General features: G+C 45.3%; 1 protein-coding gene across 2 annotated transcripts in view; it reads left to right on the plus strand.

Moving 5' to 3' along the window:
• Positions 1–17,755, plus strand: part of ABCB7 (ATP binding cassette subfamily B member 7) — a 432,229-nt gene that overhangs the window by 144,116 nt on the left and 270,358 nt on the right. For both annotated transcript variants that reach the window (XM_063937177.1, XM_063937178.1), the window contains exon 3: positions 10,402–10,488. In XM_063937177.1, coding sequence (XP_063793247.1) covers positions 10,402–10,488 — 87 coding nt within the window. The remainder of the gene's footprint in view (positions 1–10,401; positions 10,489–17,755) is intronic.

Genomic DNA, 17,755 nt, shown 5'->3' on the forward strand with positions numbered 1-17,755 from the left:
AGCAAGTACCATGTCTGTTCCAAGACTTACCGCAGCTGCGTTTGACGGCATGGCGGTGGAACGCCGGATCCTAAGGGAAAAAGGCATTCCGGAAGAGGTCATTCCTACCCTGGTCAAAGCCAGGAAGGAGGTGACCGCACAACATTATCACCACATGTGGCGAAAATATGTTGCGTGGTGTGAGGCCAGGAAGGCCCCACGAAGAAATTTCAACTCGGTCGATTCCTGCATTTCCTGCAAACAGGAGTGTCTATGGGCCTCAAATTGGGGCCCATTAAGGTTCAAATTTCGGCCCTGTCGATTTTCTTCCAGAAAGAATTGGCTTCAGTTCCTGAAGTCCAGAAGTTTGTCAAGGGAGTATTGCATATACAACCCCCTTTTGTGCCTCCAGTGGCACTGTGGGATCTCAACGTAGTTCTGGGATTCCTCAAATCACATTGGTTTAAAACCAGTCAAATCTGTGGATTTGAAGCATCTCACATGAAAAGTGACCATGCTCTTGGCCCTGGCCTGGGCCAGGCGAGTGTCAAATTGGTGGTTTTTTTCTCAAAAAAGCCCATATCTGTTTGTCCATTCGGACAGGGCAGAGCTGCGGACTCGTCCCCAGTTCTCTCCCTAAGTTGGTGTCAGTGTTTCACCTGAACCAGCTTATTGTGGTGCCTTGCGCCTACTAGGGACTTGGAGGACTCCAAGTTGCTGGATGTTGTCAGGGCCCTGAAAGTATAGGTTCCAGGACGGCTGGAGTCAGGAAAACTGACTTGCTGTTATCCTGTATGCACCCAACAAACTGGGTGCTCTTGCTTCTAAGCAGACTATTGCTAGTTGGATGTGTAATACAATTCAGCTTGCACATTCTGTGGCAGGCCTGCCACAGCCAAAATATGTAAATGCCCATTCCACAAGGAAGGTGGGCTCATCTTGGGCGGCTGCCCGAGGGGTCTCGGCATTACAACTTTGCCGAGCTGCTACTTGGTCAGGGGCAAACACGTTTGCAAAATTCTACAAATTTGATACCCTGGCTGAGGAGGACTTGGAGTTCTCTCATTCGGTGCTGCAGAGTCATCCGCACTCTCCCGCCCGTTTGGGAGCTTTGGTATAATCCCCATGGTCCTTTCAGGAACCCCAGCATCCACTAGGACGATAGAGAAAATAAGAATTTACTTACCGATAATTCTATTTCTCGGAGTCCGTAGTGGATGCTGGGCGCCCATCCCAAGTGCGGATTATCTGCATTACTTGTACATAGTTACAAAAAATCGGGTTATTATTGTTGTGAGCCATCTTTCAGAGGCTCCGCTGTTATCATACTGTTAACTGGGTTCAGATCACAGGTTGTACAGTGTGATTGGTGTGGCTGGTATGAGTCTTACCCGGGATTCAAAATCCTTCCTTATTGTGTACGCTCGTCCGGGCACAGTATCCTAACTGAGGCTTGGAGGAGGGTCATAGGGGGAGGAGCCAGTGCACACCACCTGATCCTAAAGCTTTACTTTTTGTGCCCTGTCTCCTGCGGAGCCGCTATTCCCCATGGTCCTTTCAGGAACCCCAGCATCCACTACGGACTCCGAGAAATAGAATTATCGGTAAGTAAATTCTTATTATATATATATATATATATATATATATATACACACACAGCAAGCAGGTGCGGCACTCAGGAAAAATGACAAGCTCAACAAAGTTGTATATCAACGTTTCGGTGTATTACCGTCTTCAGGATATAAAGTACAAACAAACAAAGTCTTACCTTAAATTGCTACCTCACCCAGTGAACAGCAGGCAGTGTCTGACGCGTTTCCACGGCCGCCGCCGGACCGGAAGCGGGGCGCAGCTCACGTCAGAATCACCCACAACAGCATGTCCGCACTTCGGCTGTGCGGCGCATGCTCGTGACATCACCATCACCATAACAACCATAATGTACACAACAACATCACTGGAAGAAAGAATGACATAGCGTGTGATATAATCATATATGCAAAATGTATCCTTGCTTAAATTAGGTGCATCGAGCAATGATTATTCAATGATGTTCCACATATTATACCAAAGCAAGCATATTCTTGAGATTTTAGAGATTTTATATGAACATGGACCATGTGATTGTTTCATTAAGTCCACGGGGACTGACTGTCTCCAACTTATGTATCCATTCTGTTTCACGTTTAAGTAGAAGTCGATTGCGATCACCACCTCTACGTAAGGGGGGGATGTGATCGATCATTCTATACTTTAAACTTGCTATGCTGTGTTTATTGGTTAGGAAGTGTCGGGCAACAGGTTGTTCGCTCTTACCACTATTAATGGCAGCTCTAATTGCCGACCTATGTGCCGACATTCTCTCTTTAAATTTGCATTGGGTCTTCCCGATGTAAGAGAGTCCGCAAGGACAAATGATCTGATAGACCACATATGTGCTATTACAGGTGAGATGGTGTCTGATTTGATATATCCTACCTGAATGTGGATGTGGGAATTTATCACCCGGAATCATAAAGCTACATGTAGCACATGTACATCTGAAACAACCCCATTTTTTATTAGCTAAAAAATGAGTGGCTTTATTGGGATCACTGATATCAGTACGAACAAGTAGGTCCCTGAGATTTTTTTCACGGGTATAACATGGCATTATCGACTGTTGTCCCAAGTGGAGGGACTTATCTGTTTGTATGATTGGCCATCTGTTCTTAGTGATTTTTTTGATATCAGTGGATAAATCATTATATCTGCTAACAAACGGGAATCTGTCAGATGATATCCTCTTAGCCTTTTTCTGTAATAGAGTGGACCTGTCAAGTTTAAGAACCTTGTCTTTAATGTTACATAAACTCCTAAAATCATAACCGCGTTCCACAAATTTCTGTACCACTTCATCAAGTTGCCTACACGCCTCATCTGGATCAGAATTTATTCTGCGTGTCCTTATCATCTGGGAATAAGGTAAACCTAATTTAAGTTCACGAGGGTGGTTACTGTTAATGTGTAAAATAGTGTTGCGGTCTGTAGGTTTGTTAAATACAGATGTGTTCAATCCTTCTGGAGTTACTGTAATCTGAACATCCAGAAAGTGGATCTGTGATTGACTCATCTCCACTGTAAGTTTGACTGGGCAGTCAGAATCATTGTGCAGGTTAATAAATGATCTGAACATATCTTCAGTGCCCTGCCAAATTAAAAACAGGTCATCTATATACCTCATATAACAGATAACATTAGAGCAAATTTCTTGATTAGAAAAAAACAAATCCTGTTCAATATCAAACATGTAGCAATTTGAGTATGCTGGGGCTACTGAAGACCCCATAGCACACCCAAGTCTCTGTATGTAATAGTCCCCATCAAATAAAAAATTATTTCTGGTCAAAATAAACTCTAACAGCTGTAACAAAAATTCAACAAAGGCAGGTGTTAATTGATCATTATTTGTCAGGATCTTTTTAACCGCAGAGATCCCAATATTATGGGGGATGATAGTATAGAGGCTAGTGACATCTGCCGTCACTAGCCAAACCCCACATGGTAGTGGGCCAACTATGGATAATTTATTTAGAAAGCTGGTAGTATCAAGAAGAAAGAACTCATTGCTCTGAATGAGAGGTTGTAAAATAGCATCGAGTAAGGTAGCGGCTGGTTGAGACAGCGATCCCCTGGCAGAGATTATAGGTCTGCCTGGGGGAGGAGAGATGCCCTTGTGAATTTTGGGTAGACTATATAGTATGGGAGTAATAGGAAATTCCAGGATAAGTATAGTCCCCAGTTCGTCTGTTATGATGGCTGCTTGTTTCGCTCTACAGATGATGCTCTCCAGTTCCTTTTTAAAGATGGTACTAGGATCAGAGGCCAATTTTCCATAAGTGTCCTGATCACTAAGTTGTCTCAAGATTTCGGCTCGATAGTCAGTGAGATCTTGTAATACTATTGCCCCGCCTTTGTCAGCGGGGCGAATAATAAGTTCCTTGTTAGAGGACAATGATTTAATAGCATGACGTTCCAAAATAGTGAGATTAGGATGATGGTTTTTATTATTTACTTGTAGTTGATTGACATCATCTTCCAATAATCTCATAAACGTTTTGATTGAGGCATTAAGAGAAACTGGTTCAAAGGTTGATTTTGTTGCAAATTGTTTCATCTGTGTGGGAATAACCCATTTGTCATTAATGGGGACATATTCTTTATTCCCGAAAAATTCTCTTAGCTTCAATTTCCTCTGTAATTTGTACTTATCCACTTGCCACTGCTGTGTGTTAAAGGGACATGTGGGTATATATGAAAGTCCTTTTTGTAGAAGGCTGAACTCTGATTGAGACAGTTCATATGAAGAGAGATTACATACTACTTCCTTTGCTGTACTGGCGGTTTTCTGCCACGTCCTTTGTCGCCGGCATTGCCCTCCTCGTCTGGTTGGTCTACGACCTGGGTGGCATATTTCCTGCGTGTAGTTACCGCTAAAGGGATAAAATGCTTTTGTCGTCGCCCAGCAGATTTTTTACCAGAATCACTGGCATCACTAGATAGCTCTTGTGAGGAGGCCGTGTCATGCATAGATTTCGGGTATCGGCGGTTGCGTTGGAAATTCCGTCTCGTATTACTGCCTTCATTACCTCCTGTGAGCCTTCTGTATACTTTATGATATTCATAATCGTTATCAACTTTCTGGGCTTTCTCCTTTTTAAATTTTATAAGATCGCGTTTGTAGATAGAGATTTGATTCTCCAATTTCGCCATCCAATGTTCAGATCATTTATTAACCTGCACAATGATTCTGACTGCCCAGTCAAACTTACAGTGGAGATGAGTCAATCACAGATCCACTTTCTGGATGTTCAGATTACAGTAACTCCAGAAGGATTGAACACATCTGTATTTAACAAACCTACAGACCGCAACACTATTTTACACATTAACAGTAACCACCCTCGTGAACTTAAATTAGGTTTACCTTATTCCCAGATGATAAGGACACGCAGAATAAATTCTGATCCAGATGAGGCGTGTAGGCAACTTGATGAAGTGGTACAGAAATTTGTGGAACGCGGTTATGATTTTAGGAGTTTATGTAACATTAAAGACAAGGTTCTTAAACTTGACAGGTCCACTCTATTACAGAAAAAGGCTAAGAGGATATCATCTGACAGATTCCCGTTTGTTAGCAGATATAATGATTTATCCACTGATATCAAAAAAATCACTAAGAACAGATGGCCAATCATACAAACAGATAAGTCCCTCCACTTGGGACAACAGTCGATAATGCCATGTTATACCCGTGAAAAAAATCTCAGGGACCTACTTGTTCGTACTGATATCAGTGATCCCAATAAAGCCACTCATTTTTTAGCTAATAAAAAATGGGGTTGTTTCAGATGTACATGTGCTACATGTAGCTTTATGATTCCGGGTGATAAATTCCCACATCCACATTCAGGTAGGATATATCAAATCAGACACCATCTCACCTGTAATAGCACATATGTGGTCTATCAGATCATTTGTCCTTGCGGACTCTCTTACATCGGGAAGACCCAATGCAAATTTAAAGAGAGAATGTCGGCACATAGGTCGGCAATTAGAGCTGCCATTAATAGTGGTAAGAGCGAACAACCTGTTGCCCGACACTTCCTAACCAATAAACACAGCATAGCAAGTTTAAAGTATAGAATGATCGATCACATCCCCCCCTTACGTAGAGGTGGTGATCGCAATCGACTTCTACTTAAACGTGAAACAGAATGGATACATAAGTTGGAGACAGTCAGTCCCCGTGGACTTAATGAAACAATCACATGGTCCATGTTCATATAAAATCTCTAAAATCTCAAGAATATGCTTGCTTTGGTATAATATGTGGAACATCATTGAATAATCATTGCTCGATGCACCTAATTTAAGCAAGGATACATTTTGCATATATGATTATATCACACGCTATGTCATTCTTTCTTCCAGTGATGTTGTTGTGTACATTATGGTTGTTATGGTGATGGTGATGTCACGAGCATGCGCCGCACAGCCGAAGTGCGGACATGCTGTTGTGGGTGATTCTGACGTGAGCTGCGCCCCGCTTCCGGTCCGGCGGCGGCCGTGGAAACGCGTCAGACACTGCCTGCTGTTCACTGGGTGAGGTAGCAATTTAAGGTAAGACTTTGTTTGTTTGTACTTTATATCCTGAAGACGGTAATACACCGAAACGTTGATATACAACTTTGTTGAGCTTGTCATTTTTCCTGAGTGCCGCACCTGCTTGCTGTGTACATTTTGCTGGGGATACCAGCATGTGAGGGCACCTGGATACGCTATAGTTATATGGATTCAGCGAGTGCCAGCTACTGTGCATGTGATATATATATATATATATATATATATATATATATATATATATATAATGAACACCTTTATCTCCATGGGTTTTAGACTAGGAATGTTAGTATCTTAAATTCCTATCTGTCTGGTTTTGTTGTGGTTAGCTATTGTTTCTGATCTTCCAAACAGCCTCGGCTCCTGGGCATTGTTCACCCTTGTTTGTCCTTTCAGGTGAGACAATGACAACTCAGCACTCATTGTTCTAAGTAGAAACCTGGCCATCTTAGTAAACAAAGGTGTTTGCCCTCTTCATAGAATCTCAAAGCTTAGTGTAAATAAGGCCATTGTATCTCAGTCAAGGGAGATTTAATTTATGTGCGACTGGGTTTCATTCTCGTTCCCTCTTATCCTGCAAAGGTGAATCCCTTTGTTCTGGACTTGTTGATGTGGTACAAGGGAGCTATATCTAAAATGTACACTATTTGGGTTAAATATGTAATGTTCTAATAACCCTCTATGCGTTCACAAACTCTACCGTAAATGCGCATACCACGCTCTAAGGCGCATGACCATGGAAAGCTACTTTACGCAAATTGCGGATATGTGCATGGGGTTAGTACATGGGGCATGCATTACAATATTTTTCGACTTTGACACCTTCATGCTAGGTTACAGCCACCTACATCAGTAACAGCTCATTCCACACGTTCTGTGGGAACGTCATGGGCAGCTGGTCGTGGAGCTTCTACGACACAGCTTTGCCGTGCGGCTACATGGTCTTCAGTGCACACGTTTGTGCGCTTTTACAAGTTTGATAATTTTGCAGCATCAGCATCTAGCTTTGGCCGCCTAGTGTTACAGGTGCCACACAGCTCTCCCGCCCACGGGGGAAACTTTGGTACGTCCCAAGAGTACTCCAGTGACCCCTAGAGGATGAAAAAGAAAATAGGATTTTGGTACTTACCAGGTAAATCCTTTTCTTTGAATCCATAGGGGGCACTGGACGCCCACCCAGAGCAGTTTTACCTGGTTTGTGGTAAGTTCAGAGAATCTTATGGTAACACACTCTCACCGACTGGTTCAAATTATCAAGTTCGGTTATGGTGTCAACTGTTAGTTGTCAGTAACGTTATGTGTCAACTTTATTGTTGTCCGTTTTGTTATATGTAATTCTCCATTGTCAACCTCTCTATAGCTCCTGTTCGGCTCAGTAAAAAACACTGAGGTACTCTGGGATATGGAGGGGAGGAGTAGTTCCAAATTTAATTTATTCAGTGCCTTGTTCCTACGGAACCGTCCATATCCCAAGAGTACTCCAGTGCCCCCTATGGATTCAAAGAAAAGGATTTACCTGGTAAGTACCAAAATCCTATTTTTACTGCTCCATCTATTCATAAAAGGGGTTACTGTGGAGAAATCGCATATTTCTCCAGCAGTGCCCTTGATTACAGCAGTATGGGGAGAGCGATTCGTAGAAGCACAGCTTTTCGTTTTGCTTCTCAAAATAATTGTGCCATCTCAGGATGGCATAGAGAGCATATGGCTCCTGGGTCACTTTAGATTGCACCAGCACCCCCTCCTCCTTCCCGCCGCCTCGGTTCACCAACACTGCTAATCATTGATAATTGCACCCGTTTCCCCTCCCCTTCTGCAAACAGCGTATAACTGCAGCCCTCTAGCACCACCAACAGCTGATATACAGACTACCGATGGCTCCCCTCTCCCTCATCTCTGTCCCTTGACCCGATGCTGCATCCCTCAAGTTCCTACCCCTCGCCGTCTCGCTCTGCCGCCCCACACGGCCATCAACCCCCCCCCTTCAATATATGGACTGTGACTGCTCCCCAGCTGCTTACTCTACTCCCCACCGCTGATCTGTGTGGAATCAGAGCACTCACTCGGCCGCCGGCAAACTTTTAAATCCCACTGCCTGGTCTTGGATGCATCCACAGCCCAGCTTGTAGTGCAGCAGCAGCAAGAGCGGACAGAAACTTGGCAGCAGAGATGGTGGCCATGGGGAAGCTGCCACACACCTTTCGAACTCTAATGTAAAACGAGAGAACCGCAGCAGAAGACCTGATCGCCGGAGCGCTTGTTTTCGGATCGCTACGTCAGAAGGGTAAATATGAATAAATTGATAGTTTGAACTACTACATGTCGCATCAGAATTATGTGATATGTAGTATAACGCAAACCTACATGAAAAGACCCTCAAGTACAAGATATGCTCTGCTCACAATATGGCTGTAAGCTGTGCAAGACATTTCATGCAGTCACGTGTATTTGGCATACATGGATATACATCTGAATCAGGACTAATTTATGTTTGCTCCTGGGTGAAGGATAGAATTTTCTGTTGAACCTTCTTATAAAGCCGAGGTGCTCCCAGGAATGGAGCATCAGGGTGGTCATCTCCTCATAATTTTGCTAGACATTATTTTCTGGCTGTAATGTCTTCTGATAATGAATCCTTTGTATTGAAAATCCTTCAAGCAATTATTCAATAAATCAATTTATAGGTTCGCCTCTCCCCACTTAATGCTCACACTGCATGATGCTCGTCTTTCTCCTCTGCAGCCTTTTTCACTGGCTTAGAATACAGAATACACTATCTTGCTCAGAATATAGTTCAAACACCACTCCCTCCATTAATCTTACCTCCCTTACATGCGTAGCTTCATCTCACCAGACTCCACTAACCAACATCTCTCTTCCGCCCTGATCACTTTCTCTCACTGCCTCCTAGATTTTTCTTGAGCTGCCCCCATCCTCTGGCACTCGCTACCTCATCCATTCAGTCTCTCTACCAGCCACCCAAGCCTTAACTACTCACTTTTAAAACATACCTTTTTATTAAACCATACCAGCTCATCTCATAACTCAATAATTTTACCTCCAACCCTTCATGATGTATATTTCACAGTTCACCTTCCAACTGTTCACCCCTTTCCCTAAGTATGCAAGCTCAGGCATGGCCTTCCTTCCTCTTGTTCTTCACGAGTGAACTCCGTGTCACCAGTTCTCTTCCTGCAATCTCCTTTTCCTCTTCAGTGGCTCTGACTCTGTCAGATCCCCAATATGTAGGGTCAGTCTGAATACTGAATTGATTCCCACCTGCAAATCCTGCAGGCTTCATCTTGTATCCATACCCTTACCCCTGATATCTTTCCTACCCAGTACTGTGTGGTACGTATGCTATAGAATACTGTTGAGTATTGTACTTATGCACTCCTACCCTGTTACAGTGAAATGTTTTCTATGTTTACCATTTACAGTACTGTGCACACTTTGTGGTGCCTTCTATATGTTAGGGATCTTCCCTTTGTGAAACAGAATGACGAGTCTTCTTGTTATAAACATCAGTTTATTTAAATGTACATATGTACACAGCTTGTACGAAGTATACAGAGTTTGCAATGGCTTTTTGTATGTTTTAATCATTAATGTTTTGCTTCAGGTTTTGTTTGACCTAAAACAAGACTTTTTTATTTACTGTCTAGGACGTATTTGCTATAAATAACTCAAGATGCACATCATGACATTCCTTTGATTAGCGACATGGCTAGTGTTAACACATGAGTATGTGCAAAGTCCAGCCACGGAACATCAAACTGCTCAGATGTTGAACATCCATAATTTTCCTCTCCCTGTTGCTGTCCAGCAACATACTGTATCATTCAGATATTGGATGTACGTTGCTAAGGAAACATGGAAGTCAGTTGCACACAGATATACAAGTGTCACATATCATATTACTCAGTGCAGTTTTGTCGCATCGCATTGTGATTAAGATGCACATTCACGTGAAAAAGACTTGCAGTGCAGGCTGAGGCGCACATGACCTGGCGCGCCAAGATGGGATGTTTGTTGCAACGGCAGCAATTGTGTATTATCGCACATCTGAAAACTAAAGCACTAGGGGCAGGAGGAGTCACAATATATAACTTCTGGTGGGGTTTTTCCCTGTGTTTAGTCCCCTGAATGAATGGGGCGTTAACCCGTTTGTTATGGCTGCCATGGGGTATTTCAAAGAAATGAAACTAGCAGTAATAAGTCTCTTATAGTGTTGTTTTAAACAATGTTTCCTTGTTACAGGTGCTGTCAGGATGGCCCTCATCCCACACAAGAACATGCTGGCATGGAAATGCAGGGGGTAGACTTCATACAGATACAAAGCAAGGGGTAAGATTTAAATGTCTTCTTTAAAGAGCAATAAAAGCTTAACATTAAAGTACATCAAAGTCTGGGTAATATGGAATTAAATACATGAAAAAACTTTAGTGTTTATAATGTTAGTATTTATGTCAACCTCTCCACTACTGGCAGCAAGTTGTAACATTAGGAATCCGTATGATATCCCAGGGGTCAGGATCCCAACAGCCGGGATACCGGCGGCAAGCGCAGCGTGTACCCTCGCAGGATCGCTTCGCTCGCCACGCTTCAGGCCAGGTGGCGACCTTAGGTCGCCACAGGGTTATATTCCCCCGCGGGTGGTAGCGTGGACCACCACCCAGGGGGGGATTCCAGCTGGCAGTCAGGATTCCGACCGCCACTATTTCACCGGGTGTCTGGATCCCGGCATCTGGATCCTGACAGCCGGGAACCCCAACAGCCGGTAAATTGACTGCTTCTTGTCACATTAGAATTGAGGCGCTTCTCTATTTTAACAAGCAGACGGTGTGGCAGTTAGGCAGACTTGCTTTTACAGAAATGCTGTGTTTCGATTGGCTGATTCATACAGGGCGGGTCAGAGATATTTCAGCAAGTTCAGGGGAGGGGATCAACAGGTCAAGTTGATCTGTTTCAGTTTTTAGTTTCCAGGGTCCTCTAAGACCTAGACCATTGTATTCCTTGTAAAATACTGTACATTTATATTCCAACAACTGCTCCCAAGTTTTTGTGTAGTTTTTGTAACATTTTTATTTTAGTTAACTTTTTTTTTTTATTGAGCAAGATATGCTTTTATTCTTAATTTTGGTTTTATAATCCTATTTCTTTATTTGTGGACTGTAATTGCATTTTAGCTTCATCCGATAAATAAAAAAATAAAAAAATGTTGGTCCTTCTCACTACCATGCCTGGCTGACTTGGTCACATCATCTTCTGACTGGTGATTTGGTCTTCAATCTTCCTCAGGGTCTGTGCGCTCTCAGACAGGTGACTCCAGGAAATCAGCCATATTAGGGTCATTGTTATCTCCAGCCATACTGTGCAGGTTCAGGTGGCCATGGTTTACAATCTTTTCCAGCTTTAACCACTTAACTGAAGATTTTTTTCCCCAAAAAATGTTCAGAAATTGTCGTTTTTTTTTATGAGTAAAATAAGTGAAGAACATGAATTTAACCCTATCTAAAATGATTTTAGTAAAAAAAAAAAAAAAAAAAAAGAGCATTTTTGAAATATTTCCCCCAAACATCGAAACATTGATCGGAAACATTGCGACCATCGTAACATCGTGGCCATTGCAACTTTAGATTTTAGAGCCCCAACAGCTACCAGGTACACAGGGGGGGTCTGGGGATGGCTTGGGGGGTTGATTTACACTTCCCAGCGGTTGTCATTGTCTGCAACCGCTGGGGGTGGGAGATCCTGCCGTGCTGACCGATTAGCAATGATCGGTAGCACGGCAAACACTGGGGGTGGGTGCAGGGAGGCAGAGGGACCTTCTTGTCCCTTTGACAGCAGCAGCGGACGGAAGTTTTCCTTCCCTGCCGCTGCTAGCAGTTTATCTGACTGGTCACATCCTATGCGACCAGGTCAGATAAACATTGCCTGGTGTGGTCGCATCTGATGCGACCATGCTAGGCAAGTGGGTAAAGCAGTCTGTACAGTCTCTAATTCAGGCATTCCCAGATTCTGTCCTCAAGGCACACTAACAGTCCAGGTTTTAGTAATATCCATGCTTGAGCACAGGTGATTTAATTAGTACCTCCGTTATTTTGATTTAACCATCTGTGCTGAAGCTTGGATATTAACTAAATCCTGCTCTAATTAATTTGTTCAGTCATGATTTTTCTGTTCTTTTAACGCTCTTCAGGTAGAACCGTCCCTCACGAGGTTCTGATACTTGATGAGCTTCTTTGAATGTTCCTTCTCCTTTTCTGGGTGTTCCTGGAAAATAATCGTTATGGTAGACTTACCGTTGATAAGTCTTATTTCTCCTAAGTCCACAGGATAACCTTGGGATATGAGGTAGTGACAGCAGATTGGCACCAAACGATCAAAGCTTTCAGCCCCCCAGAATGAAACGGGCCCATCCCTATATCCCCGCCGCGTGGCTCAGGCAAATCAGTTGTTTTCCAAAGCTCAAGGCAGGAGCATCATAGAGAGCCCTAATCAGGCGAGAAGAACACACATGCATACCCTTCCGAAGGAAGAAGGAAGAGGTTAGTAAGTGAAAGGATCCTCAAATCAGGTGCATCAGCGTGGGATCCCTGTTGATCCTGTGGACTTAGGAGAAATAGAGTTATCAATGGTAAGTCTACCATAATGATTATTTCTCTGACGTCCTAGTGGATGCTGGGAACTCCGAAAGGACCATGGGGAATAGCGGCTCCGCAGGAGACTGGGCACAAAAGTAAAAGCTTTAGGACTACCTGGTGTGCACTGGCTCCTCCCCCTATGACCCTCCTCCAAGCCTCAGTTAGATTTTTGTGCCCGAACGAGAAGGGTGCACACTAGGTGGCTCTCCTGAGCTGCTTAGTAAAAAAGTTTAAGTATAGGTTTTTTATTTTCAGTGAATCCTGCTGGCAACAGGTTCACTGCACCAAGGGACTAAGGGGAGAAGAAGCGAACTCACCTGCGTGCAGAGTGGATTGGGCTTCTTAGGCTACTGGACATTAGCTCCAGAGGGACGATCACAGGCCCAGCCATGGATGGGTCCCAGAGCCGCGCCGCCGGCCCCCTTACAGAGCCAGAAGACAGAAGAGGTCCGGGAAATCGGCGGCAGAAGACGTCCTGTCTTCAATAAGGTAGCGCACAGCACCGCAGCTGTGCGCCATTGCTCTCAGCACACTTCACACTCCGGTCACTGAGGGTGCAGGGCGCTGGGGGGGGGGGCGCCCGGAGACGCAATAAAAATACCTTAGATGGCAAAAAATACATCACATATAGCTCCTGGGCTATATGGATGCATTTAACCCCTGCCAGTTTTTCCTTAAAAAAGCGGGAGAAAGGCCGCCGAGAAGGGGGCGGAGCCTATCTCCTCAGCACACTGGCGCCATTTTCCCTCACAGCTCCGTTGGAGGGAAGCTCCCTGACTCTCCCCTGCAGTCCTGCACTACAGAAACAGGGTAAAACAAGAGAGGGGGGGCACTAATTTGGCAGATAAATCAATGCAGCAGCTATATAAGGGAAAAACACTTATATAAGGTTATCCCTGTATATATATAGCGCTCTGGTGTGTGCTGGCAAACTCTCCCTCTGTCTCCCCAAAGGGCTAGTGGGGTCCTGTCCTCTATCAGAGCATTCCCTGTGTGTGTGCTGTGTGTCGGTACGTTGTGTCGACATGTATGAGGAGGAAAATGGTATGGAGGCGGAGCAATTGCCTGTAATAGTGATGTCACCCCCTAGGGAGTCGACACCTGACTGGATGGTCTTATGGAAGGAATTACGTGATAGCGTCAGCACTTTACAAAAGACTGTTGACGACATGAGACAGCCGGCAAATCAGTTATTACCTGTACAGGCGTCTCAAACACCGTCGGGGGCTCTAAAGCGCCCGTTACCTCAGATGGTCGACACGGACACTGACTCCAGTGTCGACGGTGAGGAAACAAACGTATTTTCCAGTAGGGCCACACGTTGCATGATCACGGCAATGAAGGAGGTTTTGAACATTTCTGATACTACAAGTACCACAAAAAAGGGTATTATGTGGGGTGTGAAAAAACTACCCGTAGTTTTTCCTGAATCAGATGAATTAAATGAGGTGTGTGATGAAGCGTGGGTTTCCCCCGATAAAAAACTGCTAATTTCTAAAAAATTATTGGCATTATACCCTTTCCCGCCAGAGGTTAGGGCGCGTTGGGAAACACCCCCTAGGGTAGATAAGGCGCTCACACGCTTATCAAAACAAGTGGCGTTACCGTCTCCTGATACGGCCGCCCTCAAGGAACCAGCTGATAGGAAGCTGGAAAATATCCTTAAAAGTATATACACACATACTGGTATTATACTGCGACCAGCAATCGCCTCAGCCTGGATGTGCAGTGCTGGGGTGGCTTGGTCGGATTCCCTGACTGAAAATATTGATACCCTGGACAGGGACAGTATATTATTGACTATAGAGCATTTAAAGGATGCATTTCTATATATGCGAGATGCACAGAGGGATATTTGCACTCTGGCATCAAGAGTAAGTGCGCTGTCCATTTCTGCCAGAAGAGGGTTATGGACGCGACAGTGGTCAGGTGATGCGGATTCCAAACGGCATATGGAAGTATTGCCGTATAAAGGGGAGGAGTTATTTGGGGTCGGTCTCTCGGACCTGGTGGCCACGGCAACGGCTGGGAAATCCACCTTTTTACCCCAGGTCACCTCTCAGCAGAAAAAGACACCGTCTTTTCAGGCTCAGTCCTTTCGTCCCCATAAGGGCAAGCGGGCAAAAGGCCACTCATATCTGCCCCGGGGCAGAGGAAGGGGAAAAAGACTGCAGCAGGCAGCCTCTTCCCAGGAACAGAAGCCCTCCCCCGCTTCTGCCAAGTCCTCAGCATGACGCTGGGGCCTTACAAGCGGACTCAGGCACGGTGGGGGCCCGTCTCAAGAATTTCAGCGCGCAGTGGGCTCACTCGCAAGTGGACCCCTGGATCCTGCAGGTAGTATCTCAGGGGTACAAATTGGAATTCGAGACGTCTCCCCCTCGCCGGTTCCTGAAGTCTGCTTTACCAACGTCTCCCTCCGACAGGGAGGCGGTTTTGGAAGCCATTCACAAGCTGTATTCCCAGCAGGTGATAATCAAGGTACCCCTCCTACAACAGGGAAAGGGGTATTATTCCACGCTGTTTGTGGTACCGAAGCCGGACGGCTCGGTGAGACCTATTTTAAATCTGAAATCCTTGAACGCTTACATACAAAGGTTCAAATTCAAGATGGAGTCACTCAGAGCAGTGATAGCGAACCTGGAAGAAGGGGACTATATGGTGTCTCTGGACATCAAGGATGCTTACCTCCATATCCCAATTTGCCCTTCTCACCAAGGGTACCTCAGGTTTGTGGTACAGAACTGTCACTATCAGTTTCAGACGCTGCCGTTTGGATTGTCCACGGCACCCCGGGTCTTTACCAAGGTAATGGCCGAAATGATGATTCTTCTTCGAAGAAAAGGCGTCTTAATTATCCCTTACTTGGACGATCTCCTGATAAGGGCAAGGTCCAGGGAACAGTTAGAGGTCGGAGTAGCACTATCTCAAGTAGTACTACGACAGCACGGGTGGATTCTAAATATTCCAAAATCGCAGCTGATTCCGACGACACGTCTGCTGTTCCTAGGGATGATTCTGGACACAGTCCAGAAAAAGGTGTTTCTCCCGGAGGAGAAAGCCAGGGAGTTATCCGAGCTAGTCAGGAACCTCCTAAAACCAGGCCAAGTGTCAGTGCATCAATGCACAAGGGTCCTGGGAAAAATGGTGGCTTCTTACGAAGCGATTCCATTCGGCAGATTCCACGCAAGAACTTTTCAGTGGAATCTGCTGGACAAATGGTCCGGATCGCATCTTCAGATGCATCAGCGGATAACCCTGTCTCCAAGGACAAGGGTGTCTCTCATGTGGTGGTTGCAGAGTGCTCATCTTCTAGAGGGCCGCAGATTCGGCATTCAGGACTGGGTCCTGGTGACCACGGATGCCAGCCTGAGAGGCTGGGGAGCAGTCACACAGGGAAGAAATTTCCAGGGCTTGTGGTCAAGCATGGAAACGTCATTTCACATAAATATCCTGGAACTAAGGGCCATTTACAATGCCCTAAGTCAAGCAAGGCCTCTGCTTCAGGGTCAGCCGGTGTTGATCCAGTCGGACAACATCACGGCAGTCGCCCATGTAAACAGACAGGGCGGCACAAGAAGCAGGAGGGCAATGACGGAAGTTGCAAGGATTCTTCGCTGGGCGGAAAATCATGTGATAGCACTGTCAGCAGTGTTCATTCCGGGAGTGGACAACTGGGAAGCAGACTTCCTCAGCAGACACGACCTCCACCCGGGGGAGTGGGGACTTCACCCAGAAGTCTTCCACATGATTGTGAACCGTTGGGAAAAACCAAAGGTGGACATGATGGCGTCCCGCCTCAACAAAAAACTAGACAGATATTGCGCCAGGTCAAGGGACCCTCAGGCAATAGCTGTGGACGCTCTGGTAACACCGTGGGTGTACCAGTCAGTGTATGTGTTCCCTCCTCTGCCTCTCATACCCAAGGTACTGAGAATCATAAGAAGGAGAGGAGTAAGAACTATACTCGTGGCTCCGGATTGGCCAAGAAGGACTTGGTACCCGGAACTTCAAGAGATGCTCACGGAGGACCCGTGGCCTCTACCTCTAAGAAAGGACCTGCTCCAGCAGGGACCTTGTCTGTTCCAAGACTTACCGCGGCTGCGTTTGACGGCATGGCGGTTGAACGCCGGATCCTGAAGGAAAAAGGCATTCCGGATGAAGTCATCCCTACCCTGATCAAAGCCAGGAAGGATGTAACTGTGCAACATTATCACCGTATTTGGCGTAAATATGTTGCGTGGTGTGAGGCCAGGAAGGCCCCTACAGAGGAATTTCAACTGGGTCGTTTCCTGCATTTCCTGCAAACAGGACTGTCTATGGGCCTAAAATTAGGGTCCATTAAGGTTCAAATTTCGGCCCTGTCGATTTTCTTCCAGAAAGAACTAGCTTCAGTTCCTGAAGTTCAGACGTTTGTCAAGGGGGTACTGCATATACAGCCTCCTTTTGTGCCTCCAGTGGCACCTTGGGATCTCAATGTAGTTTTGGGGTTCCTAAAATCACATTGGTTTGAACCACTCACCACTGTGGACTTAAAATATCTCACATGGAAAGTGGTAATGCTGTTAGCCCTGGCTTCAGCCAGGCGTGTCTCAGAATTGGCGGCTTTATCCTATAAAAGCCCTTACCTAATTTTTCATACGGACAGGGCAGAATTGAGGACTCGTCCTCAATTTCTCCCTAAGGTGGTTTCAGCGTTTCACTTAAACCAGCCTATTGTGGTACCTGCGGCTACTAGGGACTTGGAGGATTCCAAGTTGCTGGACGTAGTCAGGGCCCTGAAAATATATGTTTCCAGGACGGCTGGAGTCAGAAAATCTGACTCGCTGTTTATCCTGTATGCACCCAACAAGCTGGGTGCTCCTGCTTCTAAGCAGACTATTGCTCGTTGGATTTGTAGTACAATTCAGCTTGCACATTCTGTGGCAGGCCTGCCACAGCCAAAATCTGTAAAAGCCCATTCCACAAGG

Source organism: Pseudophryne corroboree, chromosome 8, assembly GCF_028390025.1.
Source record: "Pseudophryne corroboree isolate aPseCor3 chromosome 8, aPseCor3.hap2, whole genome shotgun sequence".
Lineage (NCBI taxonomy): Eukaryota > Metazoa > Chordata > Amphibia > Anura > Myobatrachidae > Pseudophryne > Pseudophryne corroboree.